General features: G+C 41.4%; 2 protein-coding genes across 2 annotated transcripts in view; both read right to left on the bottom strand.

Moving 5' to 3' along the window:
• Positions 1-22,446: 22,446 nt before the first annotated feature.
• LOC118412620 (protein-arginine deiminase type-4-like) lies at positions 22,447-24,718 on the bottom strand. The gene is made up of 5 exons (XM_035815582.1): positions 24,628-24,718; positions 24,273-24,322; positions 23,893-23,979; positions 23,149-23,275; positions 22,447-22,762 (listed from the first exon to the last, which is right to left on the bottom strand). The coding sequence occupies exons 1-5, from the start codon at positions 24,710-24,712 to the stop codon at positions 22,605-22,607; spliced, it is 507 nt and encodes a 168-aa protein (XP_035671475.1). The 5' UTR covers positions 24,713-24,718; the 3' UTR covers positions 22,447-22,604.
• Positions 24,719-24,754: 36 nt separating this feature from the next.
• The window catches only part of LOC118411033 (protein-arginine deiminase type-2-like), a 9,636-nt gene continuing 8,165 nt past the window's right edge, over positions 24,755-26,225 (bottom strand). Inside the window, exon 9 of the mRNA XM_035813038.1 lies at positions 24,755-24,765. Coding sequence (XP_035668931.1) covers positions 24,755-24,765 — 11 coding nt within the window. The remainder of the gene's footprint in view (positions 24,766-26,225) is intronic.

The following is a 26,225-nucleotide window of genomic DNA, read 5'->3' as shown; positions in this document are numbered from 1 at the left end:
CGATACATATGTATGCAAAAGGACTGAGGTAAGAAATTTTGTGCAGGGATTTTGCAAATACTTCATTCCGACTGGTTCTGCTTGATTCCCCGCTAATTCGGTTTTCAGTGTGAAGGCCCTATAAAGCATGGCCATCATATTGTCAACCCTACGTGTAAGCTTTCAAATATGAAATCCATTATTTAAAAGCTCAGTAGAGGTAGATTTTGGTGTGTGCATGTACAGAAAAGTGGTTGTTGTAAATCATGATCTTTGATTACTATTATGTGATGTTCCGTACCATAAAGCAAAAGGGTTGAAAACAACAAAACTTCACACCCCATTTGTCAAGATAAATGTATCAATATCATGATCAGTAACAAGTCGTATCCTGCCAGTTATGACAGTATGACAGACAAACTGTAAGCTTCTGACGGCTTCATTTACCAGGCAGATTTTCCTAAGTGTGCGACTATGAGTGGGTCCGCTGGACGAATCTTTGGGTCTGTGACTCATTTGGGCAAAATACTGGTCGATATACATAAGGACTGAGGTCGAAACCTTTTCAAAGTATCTCCCAGCACACTGACTAAAAAAAACAACATCTAAAGCTGATCGAATCTAAAGCTGATCAAAAAGACAACTAATATACGCAATAAGCAACCGTTAACCCAGCCCAAAATGTGCAGGTATTGAGCCTGAGGGGCGACAGATAGTCCTGGTAACCGGGCACTGTACTTGAGTTGATTGACAGGTTGTTATGATACTGTATCGGGCAAAACAAGAGTAAGTATTACTGTTGGAACTGACGCATAGTAGAAACAACATAACTTTAGATGGAAAACCTAACAGGTAATTTCAACACTTGTATGTGCATGTACAGGAATTAAGTCGTTTTAGATAATTAATTTTCAATATGTGATATTCCGTACCAATAAACTCAGGTGTCGAAAGAGCGGCGCTACAAATTCCATATGACATGTATTTGTATCACCAACAAGTCCCATCGAGGTACAAGATTTATATCGTCTTTAAAACTGCTTGCCTGCCAAACTCTTTACGACATTTTATAGTGTGTGTGGATACGCTGGACGAAGGTTACTTTAGGGTCTGTAACCAGTCCTTATAATCATTTGGGCAAAATAGTGGTCGATATACATTTGTATATGTATGCATTAAGACTGAAGTAAGAAATATTGCAAAGTAGCATACAGGCTAAAACAGTGTCTAAAGTTGTTAAAAAAGTCAACTGATGTCCACATTAAAAAATCAGTGCATCCTGTCAGTTGCGATGGCTAAAAAAGCTTCGATTATGTCGGCTGTTTTCCCACGTGGATTTTCCAAACTGTGGTTGGGTACACTGGGGTGATGCTTTTGTCTGAATCTTCAATGCTACGCTGTTGTCTAAATGATAGACTCCAATAGTTTCTGAAAAATTGGACAAATGGATGAATGGATAGGGAGAGGAGGTCATTGGTTATATAGAGTTACATATGGGCTAGCAGTCCGCCAGAGACGGCTTGTAAGGGTGTTGAAAAACAAACCGGCCCCAAATAATAAATGCGCAGGTATCTAGCCTGAGAGGTGACAGACAGTCATTGTAACCGGGTGCTGTTTTAGAGTTGATTGACAGACAGGCTGTTATGATATCGGACCATGCAAGGCAAAGAATTGCTGATGGAAGATCTCTAAAGCATGACCAGCATATTATCAAACTCTACCTGTAAGCTTTCAAATATAAAATCTATATCATATATCAGGTCAGATCAATTGTCCACGTTTTTTTTCCTTCTCCCTTACCTAACATTACTGGGTGTCGCCTGCAAATCAATGATCGCAATAATTTGAATTTTGGTACAGATTTATATAAGACTTTACACTTGACATCTATGCTTCGAAATCTGAGCTGTGCTTATCATTTCTCAGTAAAACCGAGGACTTATTGATAACCCAACGTACATGTATAAAGTCTTATATGAATGTGTACCAAAATTTAAATTATTGTGATCATTACGTTGCAGGCGACACACAGTAAGGTTAGGTAAGGGATAACGAAAACAAAGTGGACAATTGATCTTCAGCAATTGATGTGTGCGGGTACAATTGTCTGATCACACTTCACCCTTCTTTTTCTCGCCACTTACTTTCTAATTTAGAAAAAAACGAATGCCTGGAAAGTAATGACTCCACTGATTTGAAATTTGGTGGATATTGATAAAATGATCCATACTATGAAGTTGTGCCCCAAAATCTGAGTTGTGCTTGTTCTTTCTGGGTTAGGCCGAAAACACCCCTCGTATAGCAGACAAACTATTTGCTTCTGACGGTTTCTTTTACCCTGCTGATTTTCCCAAGTGTGCGTGAGTCCGCTGGACGAAACTTTGGGTCTGTGACTCATTTGGGCAAAATACAGGTCGATATACCTTAGGACTGAGGTCGAAACTTTTTCAACGTATCTCCCAGCACACTGACTAAAACAGCATCTAAAGCTGATCAACTGAAGACAACCAATATACGTTATAAGCAACCCAGCCCAAAATGTGCAGGTATTGAGCCTGAGGGGCGACAGATAGTCCTGGTAACCGGGTACTGTGCTTGAGTTGATTGACAGGTTGTTATGATATCGGGTAAAACAAGAGTAAGGATTACTGTTGGAACTGATGCATAGTAGAAACAATATGAAAATTTTGTATGGAAAACCTAACGGGTAATTTCATGATTTTGTGTGCCATGTACAGGAATTAAGTCCGTTTTAGAAAATTATTTTTCAATGTGACGTTCTTTATCAAGAAACCCCGGTGTCCAAAAGAGCGGCACTAGCAATTCTAGGTGACAAGGCGAAAGTATATGCATGACCAACAAGTCCCATCGAATCAGAAATTACTAACGTCTTTAAAACGGCTTGCTTAAGAATTGTTACAGTCTATTAAATACAAATCTGATACAATGTTACCACCTAACAAGACAGAAATGTTTAAAATGCTACTATCATGTACTGCTGATATATCTGCCTATGTCGGTCAATTTATATATAACTCATTTAAAAAACGAGACAATATTATACTGTCCTGAACCAGCACATAATGATAGCCTGATTGTCAATACTACTAGTATATACCATGTGTAAAATAGATTAGTTTCCTAGATTTTTAGATACTAGTAACTCATGTAGTTAAACTGTTCTCTATGTATGTATTGTATGTACAAGTTGCCATACACTGTATCCTGTACAGGTGTCATGCAATAAAGTTCTTCTTGCTTTTTACGACATTTTTTAATAGTACTAGTGTGTGTGGGTCCTCTGGACGAAGGTTTATTTTGTGGTCTGTAACCAGTCCTTATTTGAGCAAAATAGTGGTCGCTATATCTGTATGCATTAGGATTGAAATAAGAAATTTTGCAAAGTAGCAAACAGGCTGGAACAGCATCTAAAGTTGTTCACAAAGAGACCTGATATCAACATGAAAAACAAAACGCAGCGCATCCTGTCAGTTGCGATGGCTAAAATTGCTTCTATCGGCTGTTTTCCCACGCGGATTTTCCAAACTGTGGTTGGGTACACTGGGGTGAAGCTTTCGGCCTGAACCTTATTACAGACAAAATTTAACGCTGAGGTCTAAATACCAGACTACTGTAGTTTCTGGTGAAAGAGAAATTTGACAAATAGGTGAATGGATAGCCAGAGGAGGTCTTAGAGTTACATGTTGGCCGATGAGTCCGTCAAAGACCACTTCTGAGAGTGTTGAAAAACAAACCAGCCCCAAATAATAAATACACAGATATCTAGCCTGAGAGGCGACAGACAGTCCTTGTAACCGGGTGCTGTTCTAGAGTTGATTGACAGGTTGTTCTGTAAAGCACGACCAGCATATTATCAAAATCTACCTGTAAGCTTTCAAATAGAAAATCTACATCATATAGATTTTATATTTGAAAGCTTAAAGGTAGATTTTGGTGTGTGCATATGCATGTACAGAAAAGTGGTCGTTGTAAATCAAGATCTTTGAATCTTGTAAATCATGATCTTCTGACGGCTCCAGGCTGATTTTCCCAAATGTGCGTGGGTCCGCTGGACGCGTTCGATACTCTCCAAGCAGAGTTTGGTGGGAAAAATCGTGACCTCTGCTTGGAGAGTAGCGTACGAAACTTTGGGTCTGTGACTCATTGGGGCAAAATACTGGTCGATATACATAAGATACTGGTCGATCTACATAAGGACTGAGGTCGAAACCGTTTCAAACTATCTCCCAGCACACTGAAAGCTGATCAAAAATACAACCAATATACGCAATAAGCAACCCACCCCAAAATGTGCAGGTATTGAGCCGGGAGGGAGGGGGGGGGGGGGGTCGCAATGTCACTGAATATGAAGCCCAAGTGTATCATCCCAGTTATAACAGATAAACTGTAAGCTTCTGACGACTTCTTTTACCAGGCTGAAGCGTACGTGGGTCAGCTGGACGATCGCGAAGCTTTGTGTCTGTAACAAGTCCTTATTTGGGCAAAATGTTGGTCGACATGCATGTATACATTAGGACTGAGGTCAGAAACGTTGCAAAGTATATCCTAGCCCAAACACTGACTAAAACAGCATCTAAAGCTGATCAAAAAGACAACCAACGTACGCATGAAAACAAAACGCAGCCCGTTCTGTCAGTTGTGATCGTTAAAACTGCGTCTGTCGCCTTTTTACCCACGTGGAATTTCCAAAGTTCACTAGGTACACAAATTTGGGGCCAGTGGCACCAGAACTTTGTAAAAATAGTATTTTGTGATGCACATGGCAAAATGTAACAACGTAGTCTCTACTTGATTCCAAAGGTTGGTTGGAAATTAGAAAAACGTACAGAAACGAAATGCAACATGTTAATCCGCATATGGAAAATAAATTATTATCATAAAAAAATCAAACATACAACAAATAGCATGGTAAACACATGGAAATTCAATAGAAGAACTTGTTAATAAAAAATGAAGCCGAATGTTCTCCCTAGCAAACACGGTAGACCTGAAATATCAAACCCGCCAGAAGAGACTTTGAGAGACTTTGAGACTGTTGTTGATATGTCAACAACTTGTAAATATTGGGCCCTCCCTAGCAAAAAAAACTTTTAGCAAAAAAGAGTGATTTTTCTTCTTCGAATTCCTGTTTTATAAGTAATGTCTACCCATCCTTTCAAACAACTGCTGCATGTGAAATGCAGATTATCATTTCTAATCTCAGGAATTCATTTCTAGGTTAAGACGAATTAAGCAGGTCATTAATTAAGAAAGCATCACAATATTAGATATTGTTGGGGCTAAGTGTTACATTTCCTTGCTGTTATTTTCCAACTATTGTTTATAGAATTTCCATAATTTCTTTGCCGATTCAATTGCTAAATTTCCAGTTATCAGATATCCAATTGATACTTTTTACTTGTGACTTTATATCAAATTGATCAACTTATTACTTGCTATCTAACTACCCACATGTTATAATCAAGTTTTATTTACTCTTCTGTTTTATCACCTTGAATTGTTCTATTTGATAATTTGTAGTACAAAGAAACATTGGGAAAGCAGCTTATTACTGACTGTACGGTCTGTGACTCATTTGGGCAAAATACTGGTCGATATATATAAGGACTGAGGTCGAAACCTTTTTAAAGTATCTCTCAGCATACTGACTAAAAAACAACATCTAAAGCTGATCGAATCTAAAGCTGATCAAAAAGACAACTGATATACACAATAAGCAACCGTTAACCCAGACCTTGTTGGTCTCATCCATATGTATTTTTTTATGTCTCTATGTGTTTATCTTTATTTGGGCCAAATAGAATATAAAACAAAAGCGTTTAACATGTTAACGCCCATAGAGACTAGTCACAACGTTTCATGTTACGATTTAATGACCTTAAGGGGGGTGAAGCGTCTTTTTTATTCCCCATGAATTCGAGACATAAGACTTTTAAGGTTATAAACAAACCACCCAAACATGTACAGGTCTCGAGCCTAAGGTGCGACAGACAGTCCTAGTAACCGGTTCTCTGCTTGATTGACAGGTTGTTTTGACATCGTGTAAAACAAGAGCAAGGACTTTTGTTGGAACGGATGCATAGTAGAAACAACATGAAAAGTTTAAACGGAAAACATAACAGGTAATTTTAACATTTTTGTGTGTTCATGTACAGGAATGAAGTCGTTTTGTTCATTATTTTTCAATATATGATGCCTCGTACCAATAAATCCAGGTGTCCAAAGAGTTTGATAAGATATAAGTATCTGTATCAGCAACAAGTCTCATCAAGGCCTAAGCATTATAAGGTCTATAACAGAGGCGACGGCAACAAATTTCGTATGGGGGGGGGGGGCGAACTGTTGCTGATCGAATTTTCAGGACCGAAGGCGCTACGCGTCGCGCCGGAGGCGCGACAATGCTAGGGGGTCCGGGGGTATGCTCCCCCGGAAAATTGAAATCTTGACCCTCTAAAACGCCATTTCCTGCGTTTTGAAGGGCAAATTTTGCAACCAGACTAAGCTAAGTTTTATGGCAATTATATCAGAAATAAACATGGTTTTAACGAGGGCGATACCCAAAAAATATTTTCACAATTTTCAGTGCCGAAGGTGCAAGCTGTCTCAAGGTTGGTCTGGGGAAATTTTAAAATCTGGACCCTCTGAAACGCCATTTTCTGTATTTTGAGGGACAAATGTTGCTGGCAGACTAAATCTAATGCCATTTTTGTCAAAGAAAGATACGTTTGAGGGCGACGACCCACGCCCCCACAAATTTTAACCATGTCGTTGTAAGCGCCGGAGACGCAAGCCATCGTTAGGGAGGAGAAAATTTTGAAAACATGACTGTCTGAAATGTAATTTCCTGCATTAGAGGGGCACATTCTGCTTGTAAAGACTCCTGTAGTTTCTGGTGAAAGAAATTGGTGAAAGAAAAATGGGTGAATGGATAGCCAGAGGAGGTATTTGGTTGTATAGAGTAACATGTTGGCTAGGAGTCTGTCAGACACCATGTACCATATTTTAGAGAGTCGAAAAAGAAACCAGCTCAAAATGCGCAGGTATTGAGCCTGAGGGGCGACAGATCTAGTCCTGGTAACTGGGTGCTGTTCAAGAGGTGATTGACAGCTTGTTATGATATCGGACAAAGCAAGGATACGAATTGCTGATGGAATTTCTGTAAAACATGACCATCATATAGATTTTATATCTTAGGTTAAAGCTTACAAGTACATTTGGTGTGTGCATGTACAGAAAAGTGGTCGTTGTAAAATAAGGATATTTCAATATGTGATGTTCCGTACCATAAACCAAATGAGTTTAAAGACAACAAAACTCCATTAGAGTATCAATATCAATAATAAGATCTAGCGTATCCTGCCAGTCATAATCCATACAACCGGAATCCTCTTGAAACAGTTTCTACTTAAGCATATCGACTAAAACAGCATCTAAAGTTGTTGCTGAACGAAGATAATCAGGACTGTTGTTCACTTCTACTGATCTTGGAATTGATGAGCTTTCTCCTTTGTTCCCCCTGTGTCAGAGAAATATTACTTCTGAGAATTAAAAAAACAAACCACTGCACAATGCGCAGGTATTCAGCCTGAGAGGGTACAGACAGTCCCGGTAACCGGGTGCTGTTCACGAGTTGATTGACAGGTTGTTATGATATCGGGCAAAGCAAGGATAAGAATTGCTGATGGAACTTCTGCAAAGCATAACCAGCATATAGATTTTATATTTGAATTGAAAGCTTTCAGGTAGATTTTGGTGTGTGCTTGCTGTACGTACAGAAAAGTGGTCGTTGTAGAATTATGATCTTTCAATATGTGATGTTCCGTACCATAAATCAAACGGGTGAAAAGACAACAAAAATCCATTTGAAAAGATAAGCATACATATCAATCTCAATAAGCTCCGGAGTATCCTGCCAGTTATAATCTCTAAAACAGACAAGCTGTAATCTTTTTGCGACAGTTTTTACCACGCTGATTTTCTGAAGTGTGCGTGGGTTCTCTGGACTTATACTGGTCGATCTACACGTAGGCAAAGAAATGATGTCATATTTACGGGCCTAAAACGTGCCCTGAAACGTGCCAACGAACCGAAAATGTAAATTTGGTCAGGTATCATGCATAATCTTGGGTAAAAGCGATGTAACGCCTTTTATGATTTGATGGGAAAGTAGCCTCTCCCACCCACCTTACCTTACGGGTCATTTGATTGGTGGTCTCTGCAGGAACATCAAATGATTTTTGGCTATAAATAATACTACTGATGTTTCTTAATCATATCTAGCTGTTACTTTCGTGTCAGCTACGTCGTTCCAGGTTCTTCAATTGGCTGTCAAACCAGGTGGGTTCACTTCGACGTTGTTTCCCAAGTTTCTACCTGTCCTGTCCCACTTTGTTCTGTAATATACTTCTTCCTCCTTGTCCCATATCGAGCAAACTCCAGAAGGTTTCCCTGCGAACCGATTAATCCCTGGTTATTCATTCTCCGATGGTTATTCATTTTTAAATCGGGCAGGATCTGGACATGTTGTGTGGCATCCGATCGGAAGGGCAGATAGAATGTAACTGTCATGAGTTTGGCCAGAATTCTGAGTTTTGATGATTTTTAGGTGTGGAATGGAAACGAAAATCAAGCCAAAACTTTCGTAGGGCGGTTTTTATAGTTTGTATAAAAGGTAAGGTTTCTAGTCTATGCATTTCCCTGTGGCAGCATTGGATTCTACTCGTTCTGTGCAACTTTGATGTATGCTCATGATGCAGGGGTAGACCCGGCCGTGAGTTCACGGTATCAATCGTTCGGATTCGGAGGCATATCTTTCTCCGTGGAGTTGGCTCACTAGAAATTAAAGTGCATTTCCTATGCAAGCAAGGTTTTAGTTTTGGGCGACCTTTGATCTCTGTAGCTCTACATATGCATAAGAAACAATGTTTAGAACTTCTTTTCGATAAGAAGCATCACAGAATCCGCGGATAATATTGCTAGAACATGTCGCAGTTTGTCGCACTTCACATCGCCGTAGTTCTTTATACACTCTGGTTGAAAGAAATGGGCCGTTTTCAAGTTGTTAGGAATTATACTAATCTACATTCTGTAACTTGTTGAACCTAGATAACAAATCCGTTCAAATGTCACCAAAAAGAACAAGACATGTATCTTCATTATCGATATCGTCCATGAAGAAGGACTACCTCGGACGACTCAAGAAGGCATATTAGTAACTTCGTTTGAAAACTTGCAAAAACGTATTATGTGGTTACGTTTAGACATGACTGGTTGTCGTTATATATGATTTTATTGATGACACACTATCTTTTTTCTTTCAGTTGTATCAAAACCCTCTTCAAGATGGCTGTTTTCTCCGTCACCCTCGTGATTCTGCTTGCCGCAAGTGAGTGGTTTTCTTTTTTTAAACATATTCGACATACATACATACATACATCTAGAATGATATTAGTTATACACTGTTTGTGGGTACTTTCCCGAAGGCAGTACTAGAGCATTATTTGTCAGGTTAAATTCGTGTGAGGTCCTCGAACTTGTGCTTTATTCTACTGTGGAATGCTTGGAATTCTTTTTACATGTGGACCATTCTGGTAGCTTGTACTCTTCAGTACAAACCCTTTTGTATATAATACACGGCCATAGTTATTTATACACTCTGGTTGAAACAAATGGGACATTTTCAAATTGTTACGAATTATACTAATCTACATTCTGTAATTCTGTTTTACATGGTATATGATTCGAATTACTTTTGAAATATTCTGACAATATCTTACTCATCAGGGGTTGATACTCGTATTGGTCTTGTGTCAATGAGAACGCCCCCCCCCAGTCGATTCCCCCCATCTGTAGTCTGTCGCTACATCATTATGCAATGGATTGCTGAATATACATAATTTTATGCCTGGTGAAATCACCTTACGTATTTACCCTATGTATACTTTTCTACTAGGTATGGTGGTGAGCATGCCGACTGGCCATGGGCAAGTTAGGAGTAGCTCCAGCAGCATGAGGATGTCCCGTTCAGGTGCTGTTGTAGCCTACGCTGGCTCTCAATGTATCTTTTTCCTGTTTTCTCGCAAATAGCAAAAAACGAGCTTCTGCCTGTTACTGGTACTTCTCTGTGTTAGTTTTAGCCGTTGTTGTCTTTTTTTCTAACTGTTTTCAGTTATAAACCTGGTACATTACGCCGCATGAGGCGTTTTTTACCCGGTATGTGATACGAATTACACGTGTACTTTTGAAATATTCTGACAATCAATATTTCACTCATCAGCCATTGCTGGCGGCGGATTTGGCGCTGGAGGTATTTTTTTCCCTGTTCTCTCGCAAATTATGCCAAATACAAACGAACTTCAGCCTGTTACTGCTATACTTTTCTGTGTTAGTTTTAGCCGTTGTTGCCTTTTTTTCTGTTTTCAGTACAAACCTGGTACATTACGCCATGAGGCGTTTTACCCGGTATGTGATACGAATTACACGTGTACTTTTGAAATATTCTGACCATCAATATTTTACTCATCAGCTGTTGTTGGTGGCGGATCCCGCTCTATCATTGGAGGTATTTTTTCCCTGTTTTCTCGCAAATTATGCCAAATACCAACGAGCTTCAGTCTGTTACTGGTACTTCTCTGTGTTAGTTTTAGCCGTTGTTGTCTTTTTTTCTAACTGTTTTCGGTTACAAACCTGGTACATTACGCCATGAGGCGTTTTACCCGGTATGTGATACGAATTACACGTGTACTTTTGAAATATTCTGACAATCAATATTTTACTTATCAGTCGGTGCTGGAGGCAGATTTGGAGGTATTTTCCCCTGTTTTCTCGCAAATTATGCCAAATACCAACGAGCTTCAGCCTGTTACTGTTATAATTTTCTGTGTTAGTTTTAGCCGTTGTTGTATTTTTTTCTAACTGTTTTCAGTTACAAACCTGGTACATTACGCCATGAGGCGTTTTACCCGGTATGTGGTACGAATTCCACGTGTACTTTTGAAATATTCTGACAATCAATATTTTACTCATCAGCCGGTGGGGGCGGCGGCGGCGGCGGCGGAGGTATTTTTCCCTGTTTTCTCGCAAATTATGCCAAATACCAACGAGCTTCAGCCTGTTACTGTTATAATTTTCTGTGTTAGTTTTAGCCGTTGTTGTCTTTTTTTCTAACTGTTTTCAGTACAAACCTGGTACATTACGCCGCATGAGGCGTTTTACCCGGTATGTGATACGAATTACACGTGTACTTTTGAAATATTCTGACAATCAATATTTTACTTATCAGTCGGTGCTGGAGGCAGATTTGGAGGTATTTTCCCCTGTTTTCTCGCAAATTATGCCAAATACCAACGAGCTTCAGCCTGTTACTGTTATAATTTTCTGTGTTAGTTTTAGCCGTTGTTGTCTTTTTTCTAAGTGTTCTCAGTTACAAACCTGGTACATAACGCCATGAGGCGTTTTACCCGGTATGTGATACGAATTCCACGTGTACTTTTGAAATATTCTGACAATCAATATTTCACTCATTAGGTAGTGCTGGTCGCAGCTTTCGAGGTATTTTTTTCCCTGTTTTCTCGCAACTTATGCCAAATACCAACGAGCTTCAGTCTGTTACTGGTACTTCTCTGTGTTAGTTTTAGCCGTTGTTGTCTTTTTTTCTAACTGTTTTCGGTTACAAACCTGGTACATTACGCCATGAGGCGTTTTACCCGGTATGTGATACGAATTACACGTGTACTTTTGAAATATTCTGACAATCAATATTTTACTTATCAGGCGGTGCTGGCGGCGGATTTGGAGGTATTTTCCCCTGTTTTCTCGCAAATTATGCCAAATACCAACGAGCTTCAGCCTGTTACTGTTATAATTTTCTGTGTTAGTTTTAGCCGTTGTTGTCTTTTTTTCTAACTGTTTTCAGTTACAAACCTGGTACATTACGCCGCATGAGGCGTTTTACCCGGTATGTGATACGAATTACACGTGTACTTTTGAAATATTCTGACAATCAATATTTTACTTATCAGTCGGTGCTGGAGGCAGATTTGGAGGTATTTTCCCCTGTTTTCTCGCAAATTATGCCAAATACCAACGAGCTTCAGCCTGTTACTGTTATAATTTTCTGTGTTAGTTTTAGCCGTTGTTGTCTTTTTTCTAAGTGTTCTCAGTTACAAACCTGGTACATAACGCCATGAGGCGTTTTACCCGGTATGTGATACGAATTCCACGTGTACTTTTGAAATATTCTGACAATCAATATTTCACTCATTAGGTAGTGCTGGTCGCAGCTTTCGAGGTATTTTTTTCCCTGTTTTCTCGCAACTTATGCCAAATACCAACGAACTTCAGCCTGTTACTGGTAGTTCTTTGTGTTAGTTTTAGCCGTTGTTGTATTTTTTTCTAACTGTTTTCAGTTACAAACCTGGTACATTACGCCATGAGGCGTTTTACCCGGTATGTGGTACGAATTCCACGTGTACTTTTGAAATATTCTGACAATCAATATTTTACTCATCAGCCGGTGGGGGCGGCGGCGGCGGCGGCGGAGGTATTTTTCCCTGTTTTCTCGCAAATTATGCCAAATACCAACGAGCTTCAGCCTGTTACTGTTATAATTTTCTGTGTTAGTTTTAGCCGTTGTTGTCTTTTTTTCTAACTGTTTTCAGTACAAACCTGGTACATTACGCCGCATGAGGCGTTTTACCCGGTATGTGATACGAATTACACGTGTACTTTTGAAATATTCTGACAATCAATATTTTACTCATCAGCCCGTGATGGCTTCCAAGGCGGCGGCCGTAGGCCCAGCCTCGGCGGCGGCGCCGGATTTGGCTATTGAGGTATTTTCCCCGTTTTTTGTTTGCATACTGTATATGGTTGAAGTAACTCTTACGGAAGTCCGTGTACTTTTGCTGCCTCAATGAAAGATCTGTCTTTAAATAACTGCATTGTCAAGAAGATATACATTTGACCTGATTTCGCTTCATGTGTCCGATTGTATAACCATGTGAAAGATCAGGACAAGCGGTGCTAAGACACAAATTGACGAGACGTTTTGTGTATTTCTGCAGGCGGCAATTAGAGGGATCCCTCCCACATCACAGCGGTCGAGAATCTCCCGCGCCAGGGCTGACACCCTGGGTCTAAACCGTGGTTGTTGTTTTGTCTTAAAATAAACAAACCATGAGATTACTCCTGTGTCTCCTCGTTCTGTTTTTGTGGGCGTAACACTAGGGATTCAAGCCCTCTTCTCTGTGTAATTGTTGTGTGTGCTTGTGTGTGTGTGTCTGCAATGAATACTTATTGTAATTCGTCCCTTAGAAATCCGGCTACGTACTTATAATAAGTTCCGGGGTTAAATCCCGATGATGAGGACTGCAAAGTTCTGTGCTCTACTAGAGACTGTGGTGTAATGTTCTATGCACAAAGTTAGTTTTGTTTCATGTTAGGCAGCTTAGAAAAACAACCCAACACGGCCACTAGTGACACAAACCACCACATGAACCAATCTTGGGCATGGTGATAGGTGCTGATTCAACAACAGGAAAACAACATATCCGTTACTGACAAAAACAGTGACAAAAAATAAAGATCAACTGAAGAAAATAACACAAAGGTCACTCACTACCAAGGCATCGCGACATATCTAAATAGGTGAAATAACCCATACGTAGGTTACCACATAAACTTACACAATTACGAGGGTAAAATTGGATCTAATAAAGATCAAACTTACCGTGAGATACTGAGACTCCCATCACACAAATATAGATGGGTCAGAGGTGATATACTCTGGGTGTATAGCCTCCATAGCAGGCTCTCTGTGGCCTTTTTGCTGTCTTTTTTGGGCTCATAATACACTTTTGCTGGCCATTTCTTTTTGTACTGGGCCACTTGGTTGCCGGCCTAGTACAAAAGAATTGGCCAGAAAAGGTGTATTATGAGCCGAAAAAAGACGGAAAAAGGACCAAGAGAGCCTGCATTGGAGGCTACTGGGTATACACGATTCTACAGTGGAAATAGAGGGTCAAAGTCGGTGACTTCCGGTCATGGCCAAGGTTCCCTTAGTTAAAGAAGCCCTAATCTCCACAAGAGAGTGTTATTTACCGATGGATATTAATTTTTGAAGTAAAATGCGTATGCTACTTCACATTATGCGATAAAGTACCCGCTAGACTCGCGTACATAAAAAAACTTTCAGTATAGTGCTAAACTCCCTAAGTACTCTTTAATGAAAAATCAAAGGCTATGGCTGAATACAATGTGTTTGACAAGGTCTGACAAAATATTTAAGTTCGGTTACAAAACAAAAGGGGCGATGTTAAAAACTCGTCTTGATGATATGCGTTGCTTGTTATCCTGTGAACAATTGGCCGTGTGAAAATAATATCGCCCCTCATTTATGCCGAAAATGTTCACGATGAAGGAAGTGTCTATACGTATACGAAATACATGGGTAGGGTCTGCATGGGTTTAGTGAGTTATCCAAAAACACCTCGCGTAATGCGCCACAAACGAAATTCTGCAAAAAGGTTGCTGACTGTGAATTCATTGATACACATTCTATTGGAAAACAACACGCACTTCTCGAGTTTAGTACTTCTTTAAAACAACAGTGCACACGTACACCACAGGTCACTAGCAACTCGCCGTGAAAACAAAACAAACAAAACAAAACAAAAACAAAGTGGGATTAAAGAACATCCGGCCCTGATTTAGATTGCAACATACACGCCGCGGGTCAATTAAAAGAGAGAGAAGATCTGATACTTCACAGAACATACATGTTACTAATAAATTCCATCGACACACTAAAATGTAACTGGGAAATAGTACAACATTACCGAAGATTGACTTCAAAATCCCGAAAGCTAAAACGGTGGTACCTTTTTACATACGTATACATTATATTAAGCATTTTTACATACACGCGGAGATTGTTATAGCCTAATATATACATACTGTATAACGTGCAACCTGTATACATGTAGTTTTAATATTTAGAATCTTTATGATGAATTTCCGACAACCTTGTCCTCATGTTTCAACCGATATCTTAACAACCTGTCAATCAAATTTGTCATAAATAAACTCATGACAGCACCCGGTTTACCGGGACTGTGCATTTAGCTAGAGGTGTCGTTTATTTTCAACAACATTGCGAGAAAATTTACCCTTTTAAAATCATAACTGGGAATGAACGTTGTAACTACTCTCCACCAAACTCCTAAGGATGTCAACGTGTAAAAGTGAACTCTCACTGCACTTGCGTCAAGCTTGCGGGGTTCGAAATATACTCAACGAATTTCAAAGGTGCACCCGGTTCTGCTATTATTATCAACAAGCGTTGTTAATCATGGGACATGATAAGGCAAAGCGTTCGGTTAATCGATGATTTCCTATGGACTGAGGACGTCTGATTAGCGAAGAGTTGAAAGTTATCATACCTACCTGGTCAGATAACTACGGTTATACTAGCTACCCGGAGAAATACAATGGCGTTTCCCTAGAGATCGCAAGGTGGCAGTTCTTCACAGTAAACAACAAACACGACATCCGGCACTGATCGTCCCATCATCCTCTTTTTCCGAAACAACCCGAGTCGAACTACCTTACTCGGGCCTGGGTCGGGCTTAAGAGGGTGGGACATTGTATTTCTCCGGTAGCTAGTATAACTGTAGTTATCTGACCAGGTAGGTAGATAACTTTCAATTATACGTCGCTACTCTCCGAAATACAATGGCGACTTTAAAGCCGCGAGAAGGTTGTGGCTGACACCCAGTCTGCCAGCTTTCACAAATCCCTTAATCCCTTAATCATCTTTAAGCTATAAAATAATGATGTAGTAAAAATGACTTTTATAATGATAAACTGGCATCTTTATATCTACATCTACATTAATGGCCCCGCATGGGGCATCGTAGGGTGGGGGGGGGGGTGTAGCTGAGGCTCCCGGGTTAGGACGGGCAGGCCGCCTGCCTGGCACGGAAGGCACTCAACGTTGGGAGCACTTACAACCGTGCCAGGCAGGGCGTTCCACTCAGGAATAGTGCGTGGGAAAAATGAGTATTTATATGAGTCGGAACGGGCAAAGATGGGTTGGTATTTGTAAATGTGGCTTCCCCGGGTGCGCCCTTGGGTTGGTTTAAGTATATGTTGCTAGTGTCTATATTAATGTTATCGTTAACTACTTTATAGAAAAAGGAGAGGCGGGCGTTCCTCCTCCTTTCGGAGAGAGGGCGCCACTGCAGGTCTGTGAGCATTTGTGTCACGCTGCTAGTCTGCCGGTAGTCATTAAGGGTCACTCGGGCTGCCCTGCGCTGGACGGCCTCCACCGCCTGTATCCCTTTGTTGGTGTACGGGTCCCAGACGATGGCACTATATTCCAAGTGAGGCCGTACCAGCGCTTTGTAACAAGTGGCCTTGACCCTAGATGGACAATGGGTCAAGTTGCGCCGAATGACTCCTAGGACCTTACCAGCTTTGCTAGTGGCGTGGTTGATATGGGTGTCCCACCGCAAATCGTCGGACAGTTGTACTCTGAGATAGGGGTGGGACTTAACAACGGTGAGGGCTTCTCCATAGAGGGAGTACTGAGTTATGATGGGGTGCTTTTTACGGGTGATATGGAGGATGTGACATTTAGAGGGGTTGAACGACATAAGCCAACGATTTTGCCATTCTGTTAGCGCATCGAGGTCAGACTGCAGACCTTGTGCGTCAGAAGTCTTGCTGGTAGTTCGATAAATCAAGCAATCGTCAGCAAATAGTCGAACATGTGAGTCTACGGAATCGGGTAGGTCGTTAATATAGAGCAGGAGTAGCAGAGGGCCTAACACAGTACCCTGCGGAACTCCAGAGGTGACCTTGACAGCTCTAGATGTTCCACCGTCAAAGACAACCCTCTGGGTTCTCTCCGTAAGGAGGGCCCTGAGCCAAGACTGAAGGAGGCCAGAAATACCGTAGTGCTCGAGTTTGCTCAGTAGACGTTCGTGAGGCACGGTATCGAATGCCTTGCTAAAGTCAAGCACCGCGGCATCGACCTGTTTGTTCTGGTCCATGTTCTTGGACAGGTCTTGGAGGGTTAGCACCAGCTGGCTTTCGCAGGACAGACCCTTCCTGAAGCCGTGTTGCGCTGTGGACAGAATGCATCATCATCATCATTATTATTATTATCATTATTATTGTTAAGCTCCAAATATTCTTTCTTACCGCATGCACATTCAAATAAGTGTGGCAATAAAAACTATTGCTATGGCGGACGGTTTTATTGTTTATAAGTATTAATGATTTTTGTTGTAGGTCTGTTGTATTTCCTTTCGCCTGTCTGTGTGTATGAAGATTGTATTGCGCCATGGATGTTTGTAGGGTATTGCTGTTAACAAGCTTAAGAAGGACGGTCTCTTGTGACTAGTGACCATAAATGTTTCTCCTTGATTTTACAAATGAGGCAAGTGAGACAGTCACTCATGCGGAACCGATTTCCGACTTTCCCCGAAGTTTAGTTAATTCAAGAGACCAGACCTGACCAGGCTGGGCTGGGTGGTGATAAGAGTGTACCACCTGTGGTGCAGATCGAGGGTCAGGTCGGGTTTCTCTGGTTGAAATGCAACTTACAAAGCATAGTGCCACTTCATATACCACATTACAATAAAATTTGTGGTGCAAACTCGTGGGGATCTACCTTCCCACTGAAATTTCTCTGCCAATATGATTGAAAGAAGCCCAGGACATGCATCTTTGATCAAACATGCAGGGGAACTCCAAAGGTTGATACCAAGATTGAGGAGGTAGGCATGGAATATATCTGTATGAAAACTCATAAAATACGATTGCTACCTCTTTAGTTTTGAAGACCCACAGATCTGTTGTATCCAGGGTATCCAGCCCTTTGATAGCTCCAAGTCTCCTTTGTCCTCTCTGCAAATCCTTGCAGATACGAAAGAAGAGACTAGGGAGTTATATAACATGGCTGGGCACTAGGCTATGACTTATACACATTGCACAGAATTGCTTGCAAGTTTAAGGACGGATAACTGTAATAGGGAAAGCTGGAAACTGTTTTTCTTTAGCCCTCTGACCTAATACCTCCATGAAATATTCTTATTATGCAAATGACTTGCACATCTGCATAATTTATGCTTGGTTATGTACACCTTTAACTAACTTACACATGTTACACAGACAACAATGTTGACAATCCAATCATTTAACTGTACTTAGAATAGTTATGTAAATTTCACATTAATTATGCAAATTATGGAGTTATTTGCATAATTGTTATCTGCTAATCTTCCACCTGCCACAAACTGCACATGTTACATGTAGTTGAGTTCTATAATGGAAAACACTAAATATAGATTTTCTTCATTAATTATGCAGATTAAGTTCAAATCTGCATAATTTGCACTTCAATATGTACATCTCTGCCAAGGATGCCTGCTGCATGTTTAATCATGGAAATCTGTCATTCCTATGTTCCGTTATGCTTCTTGGAAGATTTTGACCAGGATGCTCCTGCAATTCCAGAGCAAGCCGCTAGGGGAACAAAACATGCACCACTTCTTCCCTACATCACAAGCTATCTGCCACCAAAAAGATCAAGATCATAGCATGTCCAGGTCAAAAGATACGAAAAACCGTTCTGCTCCAGTACCAAGGTCGCACACCAGGGGGGCCAAAATCGACCTTGACCTTCGTCTTTCCAAGCCCTACCCATACATGAAATATCATCACAATCCATCTGGAGGTTCTAGAGCTATGGTGACAACAAATCCGGACACATGAAAAATTGAGGTATAGTTTTGAGTGTGTCTCTCTGTGTGTGTGTCTGTGTGTTTGTGTTTCCGAATATTTGTGGACATCATAACTTGAGAACCTCTTGATGGACTACGATGATATTTGGTATGTGGGTAGGGGTTGGGAAGACGAATTTCAAGGTCAATTTTGCCCCCCCCGTGTGTGACCTTGGTAATGCAGCAAGACCTCAATTTTTTGTATCTTTTTACCTGGACATGCTATGGTCTTCATTTCTTGGTGGCAGATAGCTTTTGATGTAAGGAAGAAGTGGTGTATGTTTGGGCCCCCTAGCAGCTTGCTCTGGAACTTCAGGAGCATTTTTGTCAAAATCTTCCAAGGAGCATAGTGTAACATAGGAATGATGGATTTCCATGATATTTGGTATGTAGGTACCTGTGGCATCTATTATCATAATACCGGTATGTTTACGACGATTTCTCTAGCCATACTGATTTGACAAATTGTCAACGCATCATTTTCTCCAGTTACATGTTGCTGTTATAGGTTACCCTTGCCACTTCTTCTGTGTAACTTTTCTGCCACTCTTGTCCTGCTAAAAGTGTAATATTGTAATTGTAACACGCCGCGGAATTACACGGCGAACGGGCGGGTGGTTGGGAGGGGGTACAAAATACCGGTAGGAAGAAACACGGCACAATTAACTGCCGCTATGTACATTTATACATCCTCTGATGTTCCTTCCTTTTCTGTCAGTAAATGCATAAAACATAAACCTGCATGAGCATACAAAACGTCATGAGAAAACGGACGTATACTGTCAAGAATTTTCATTTAACTTCTGTCCGTCACAACCGCTATGACGTAACACTTCACTGCTAGCGTAGATATAAAAATGGCGGGAAAATGGCTGCGTACGTTCAATTTTGCCCATTCAGTCGTAGATCCGGGCTATTATGCAACGGCTCTTCACACTTTTACATGAGTTGTAGGTCACCAACAGAAATTCAAGATTGTTGTTGAATCATGTTCGTCTTGTGCCGTGAGCATGTGTAATTATGATCTATAAATTTGGCAATGAATGTGACAGTGTGTTCGTCCCACGACGAGCTGCCTACCCCGAAAAAGATACTGAAAACTTTTGGCCTTGTTGTCTTCGAATGCATTGTTATCGATGCTTTGTAAATGATGTATTGGACACATAGATGTCTGAAGTGTGCACAGCTCAGAAATAACTATTGTTGCATGTGTAGATCTCTTTAAGTTCCAGTATTTTTAATCTACCGGTATAAGTCTTACTACCGGTATTATGCCAATGCATGTTACATAATGAAGTGCAAATTATGCAAATTTGGACTTAATGAGGAAAATCTATATTTACAGTGTTTTCCCATATAGGACTCAAATACATGTTATATATGTAGTTTGTGGCAGGCAGAAGTTAAGCAGATACTAATTATGCAAATAAGTCCTTAATTTGCATGATAAATTTGAAAGTGTTCTAATTCTTCTAAGTACGTGTATTAAATGATTGGTTGTCAACACTGAGACCTGTGTAAGTAAGTGAAAGGTGTACATAAGCAAGCATAAATCATGCAAATGAAAAAGTCATTTGCATAATCAGAATATTTCATGGAGGTATGAGGTCTCCGAACTCTTGTTTTATCATTGTGCTGACACGAACTAGAACAGTGGTCTAACAACTATGATTTACTTTGAGCTACTCCCTTGGGTGTATTATCATCCACCAGCCCTTGCAGTCGTAGTCAACCTCTGCACTTACTTGCCCTGTAGTTGTGTCCGCTATGGTGGTACTCAGTTTGACCAGGCCTATACAGTATATGCGATGGAAAATATACAACTATAAACATGACGTGGCGTCGTGTGTGGCGTAAGTGCTAGAGTGTTAGGCTCGGAACCTCTAGGTCCCGAGTTTGATACCCACCGTGCCCCCGACGTTGTGTCCTTGGGAAAGGCGCTTTACACGACCTTCTTCACTTCACCCAGGCGTGAAAACGGGTGCCTGACTTCGGTCGGGGAGGTAAAATACTACCTTTATCTTCTGTCTGCACTTGTAAAAAAAAGTTACCAAACTTGAGTGAAGAGCCACATTGTCCTCGTCTGTCCAAAAGCAACAAAGTAAAAAATTTTCTTTCCCCTCAGGCGAATCTACACCATGAGGCTGTTCGTCTGTATGCTGCTTGTGACGATGGTTTCCACTCGGGGGGCAAGTTCTACGGCAACCGACCGACCTACAGGAAATACGGCTTTGATGAAATTATCCCGGATAAATATGAAGAGGCTAGGGCCCTAAAGTTCAGGAATCAACTGAAGGACCTGTTGGGTGAACCGAATGAGCAGCTGGACCCACATGAGTTACATGATCCGGAGGAGCAAGACGGTAAGAATCACATTTTTGGCCCTTTTCAAGTTTTCCCCCTGTATATTTGTTTAGTTTAAATCCATACGGTCATCGATTTAATATACAACATGTATGATATGGGGACATAAGATCTACCGGTTTTTAGCATGACTGCTAAAGCTACAGAATTTGTACATACAAAACTGTAACGTCTGTTGTAAGGCACGGATTCTCGTCTACTCATTCTGCTTGAAGTCTGAACTCGTGTGCCGTTGTGTCCTGCAACACATGCACGTGGATTCGCCAGTTCCTAGTCTTGATATCTTCGTGTAGACTAAAAGGAAATATCATTTGGATATGAAGTGTTTTCGTACAATATGAAGCTGTACTATGTAAGTTAATGCTACGATTTCATTGCCGGTGGCACCTTAGTATGCGGTTGTAGTTATGCAAGACTGACTTTCCCGTCGCTAATAGTCATATGATTATTTACAGACGGCTTCAGGCGACGTCGCTAACTCCTGTACCGGGCAGCCCACCGGATCAACTGAAGACCGGCGTTTACAATCATGTGGTGCCACAGGGCAAAATCAGTCAGTCGAAGAGACAGTCGAAATTCTAAAGAAATGAGTTTTGGTTACTGCCCTACCCGCTTTTGTGTCATTTGGCCTTCAGATCAATGAGTTTTCATGCAGAGATGTTGACTGTCTTTGACTCACTTTGGTACTCATTGCCATGCAAAAAAAATGGCTAGCGGGTATGGGGGTGGCGAAAACGCTAAAGCGGCGTGGGGTGGCGAAAACGCTAGCGAGATCGCTGGGGAGGGGGGGGGGGATTTGCAAGATCGCTGTGACACCGGAACAGTCGACCTGGTCAGTTGGTGGCACCTGAACCCCACTGTTAGACTTGAATACAACATGGTTTACAACCCTGGCCCCAGTGTGCATGCCTGGCCGACGTTTGTCAACTATCTTCATGACTGGTTTTACTTCGCACTGCAGCTAGGTGTCGCTGCTGTAGTGTGAAGAATGCGGTCCCCAAACTTGACTGATTTCCCCCCCCCCCCCATCACGGGTTATGACTTGAGAAGATGAAATCAGCTCCAAAACACATCTAAAACTAGATAGTTGTTGTTTAAACATCAATTCTGGAACAGATTTAACGTGTTGAATGACTCAATCTACTAGTATATAAATCTTCATATAGAGCGAAGACAATATACTTGTCACCAGTTTTACTCATATCAAATACAAGTGCAAGTTTATTTTAAGGCAAAGCTTCCAAAGGGCAAAATTTATTATGCGACACAGTCCATAAATTAAACATCCGTGGACTTCGTAAAGATTTAGATTTTATTCAGGAAATGCCTTTTGAGAAACCTCAATTCCATAGATATCAAAGGACCATCTCCCACCACTTAAAGGCGGGTGGCTGTCGTCGTACTTGAGTCCCACAATGCACCTCGCCCAGGAACACCTGATAGGAGTACCAGTCATCCAGGAAGTCGCAGGTCAGTCCCCAAAGGTTCCAGCAGTGACGTCACGTGTTGTTCCAACGCGCATGTGCCGTTGATGATAGGACCGAAGGGCTTTGGGATGACCAGGAATTTTCCTAGAACTATCATGTTCACCAGGTTCGGAAAGGCTGCAGCTGTGTGTGCGACAAAAAGACAAACTGTAGTTTCCGCCAGGAGACCATTTATAAGAAGCGGGATTCTATGAATGGCTTATTTGAACACAGATAAAAGTGTCCCACCTTAGCAGCCAAGTCTAACCCAGGCCGCAAGATCACAAACCCAACTCGCCAAACCGTTACGCCAAAAGGGACAGAATCGTTTTCACTTCCTTCCAAACACGCGGGACCTCCATTTAACGTTCTATCCTAGGGAAGGCCCTAGCCGAAGCTACGGTACTCATTCACACATGAGTGAGGTGAACAAAGTCGTATTTCCGAAGGGTACTACTGTACATCGGGGCATATCGGCACAACACCTTACCGATTTCACCACACGATGCAACACGCGGACATTTACATACCCGCTCGCCCCGGCGTGTCAACGCTAGGCTCTCTCACTTCCCGGTACAACTGCGGCAGGTCGATAATGTCCTCTTCAGTCAAGCCCAGCTCTTTCTTCAGTACCTCCCGGTTCTCGTTAATGTATCTCTGAAAATAACATCCTTATCAAAGAGCTTCACACCTGGGAGTGACAGCTCCAAAAATGAGGAACGTTGACAAGTAACATTATAACTTAATTAAGTTATAACTTAAGTAAAGAACTGGCTTCGGGCGTGGCGTAAGTGGTAAAGCGTTCGGATCAGAATCTATAGGTCCTGAGTTCAATCCCCACCGTGCCCCCGACGTTGTGCCCTTGGAAAAGCCACTTTACACGACCTTTTTCTCTTCACCTAGGTGTAAAAACGAGTACCTGACTTCGGTCGGGGAGGTAAAAGACTAGTACTACTACCTTTACCTTCTGTCGGTACCGTGGCACTGTTAATATAAGTTTGGTGCAGTGCCACATTGTCCTCGTCTGTCCAAAAGCAAATTTAAAAAACAAAAATGGCTTTTTAATTGGTTCTTTAAAGGGGAAACTGCAATATGCTTTGGGAATATTTCTCTCAATATGCCTTTTGTTACTTTGTGGAGTCTCGATCTAAACTTCATTTAAGAAAGCAAGGGTTGTAAATACATACTTCCTCGAAGAATTGACTGTTGTGACAGGCAAAGAAAGCCAGATTGCGGAATGTAAAATTCGCTGTTAAACACTTTACAGGTTTTACCTGGTAGAGAGCGTTTTGTTCCCTTAACGACGAATCTTCCAGAAGGTTGTTGACGGTGACGGTGGCACTCTCCTCCAGCCTGAAGCCCTTGATGGCATGGAGAAATTTCATCTTAGTTATTACGTATTAGGAATATGTTGTAGTCCGGCGGCATAGTTGAAAAAAATCAGGCTAATTGTGCACTTTTGTCTAAAAGCACCAAATTTGGCACACACATAGATAAACATATTCTAAGCAAATCTAGATATGGAGGCATCTCAATTTCAGCCCAGGAGCACTTTTACAGCACTTTGAATTTAGAGCCTCCGGAAATGGAATACCCATTTTGGTGACTTTTGCTAAAACATTGAGTGGAGACATCATATAAAGATGACACTCACATGTGACGGGTCCCAGTTATTTAGCTGACTTTTAGACTGCCTTCTCTTGCCTATATGGTACAGAAACAGTGATTTGTGTTACACAGCTTGGCATGGTTACAAAAGAAACAAAATGCCGACGTCACATTTCCAAACCGGGGCCGGTCGGGCAGCTTTCGGGAACGAAAAGTGTGAGGTAAAAGACACCAAACTACACAAGACGTACATGTAAAGAGCAGAATTGTGGGTATATTCTGTGCATATTTTTACGTATACATTTCTATTTTTCGTTCCCACAAATAGCCCGACCGGGCCCCAGTTTGGAAGTGTGATTACGTCTAGTATGGAGTTTACGTCTAGTGAGCGAATGCCACACCTTGAAACAGAGCTGCCTCCCCGTACCCGCCGTCCCCTAGTCTCTCCAGTAGACGGTAACAGGCATCCGGACTGGACAGCAGCATACGAAACCCCTTAGGAGTAAGGGGAAAAAGAATAAAAATGGTTTAGACATTTACTGCACATATATGTCACAATGGGCTAAGAACAGGCAACAAACATTAGGCCCATTGCAAGTTTATGCCAAATGCACAATCATTCCCAAACAAACGCCAAATAGTTACTCATGCAACTGGATATGGTTTTGAAACGGTCAGACGTTTCGGATAGAATCCACTATCCTTCGTCAGTGGACACTGAAGAGATCTGGAAGAAACAGGTCTTTTATACTCTAACTATGAAAGAAGACAATTTCAGATGTCCAATATGAAAGGTTGTAAGACAATTCAGACTGAAGACTTGTTTTAGTTACAGGAGTTAAAGGTTTTGTTGGCAGGGGGGTGGGGGGTGGGGGGTGGGAGTGCTATGTCCCAAGTACCGGAAAGTTCCATAACTAAATGTAACTAAAGCCCCGGTCACAAAGCGCGTACGATTCCTTGCGATTCCTTCCGATGCGCAGAATAATCGCAGTGCGACGTAAGTCGGAAGAAAATCGGAAGCAATGGTTTAAGTATATAAAGCCGTGGTCACAAAGCGCGTAGTGGATCGTACGACGAGGTCATAAGAGCGTGCCTGTGTCAATCGCAGCGAATCATAGTAAATCGGGGAGCGTCGTATGGCGAAAAATAGAGCTGAAATGGATTTTGAACATGTTCAAAATTTCGCTATCGTCGTAAGGTTTTATTTGCCCCCATAGCAGAGTTCATTACGGCAATTTTTGTCTACTGATGAGGTTATAGATTTATGATTTTTTAGTATGTTGTGATGGTTTCAGTTTTACCTGATATTGTCGATATTGACGAAAAGGGGAAATATATCAGTCGCAATTGCCACAGTCGCAACCAGAGAACAGCGCGTCACGCACAGGTGATGCAGACAATAGTTTGATCGCTTCATGCACGTGAGTTTATAATTAGATCAAATCTCAGCTCTCGTCGGTCTTGGCACTCTTGGGTCAGTTTACCATAATCGTAATAACCATGGGGACAACTCGAACATAAAGGCAGGCTCTATGAGTCGGAAATATATATGATATAATGCTTATCATTTGATTTTTGTATGATGGCATCTTTTTGTTGATAGCATATCATGATACGATCTTCGAAAGAGCCTCACACGTAGAGCCGGCAAGCAGGCCGAGATAACCATACCAGTACTCACGCTTGATTTGAACTTTTGCTTGTAATATTGTTGTCATGGTCTTTTTTAATTTATTTTTACAGTTAAAGATATTATAGGAAGGTATTTAACAGCTACGTCCACATGTTTGTTGGTTAAAGAAGCACAAAAGCGGTCAGACGGCTATACAGAAGAGACACAAGTGAAAAATCGTGCGACGCTGGAAAAATTTTGAACACCATCCGATGCGTTGCGATGGCTTGCGATGCTTACGATTTTGTTGCGATGTACTGCGCTCATCGTACGATATGCGGAATAGTCCATCGCAAGGAATCGTACGCGCTTTGTGACCGGGGCTAA

Source organism: Branchiostoma floridae, chromosome 3, assembly GCF_000003815.2.
Source record: "Branchiostoma floridae strain S238N-H82 chromosome 3, Bfl_VNyyK, whole genome shotgun sequence".
NCBI lineage: Eukaryota > Metazoa > Chordata > Leptocardii > Amphioxiformes > Branchiostomatidae > Branchiostoma > Branchiostoma floridae.
This window is presented reverse-complemented; position numbering and strand designations above follow the sequence as displayed.

Bases quoted from the DNA above. Each gene is read 5' to 3' on its own strand.
- LOC118412620 (XM_035815582.1), bottom strand. From the start codon at position 24,712: ATGCTGCTGTCCAGTCCGGATGCCTGTTACCGTCTACTGGAGAGACTA. The intron at 24,323-24,627 runs GTGTGGCATTCG...TGTACCATATAG, and splicing joins GGAGGCAGCTCTGTTTCAAG to GCAAGAGAAGGCAGTCTAAA. The intron at 22,763-23,148 runs GTATGTAAATGT...TCGCACACACAG, and splicing joins TGACACGCCGGGGCGAGCGG to CTGCAGCCTTTCCGAACCTG.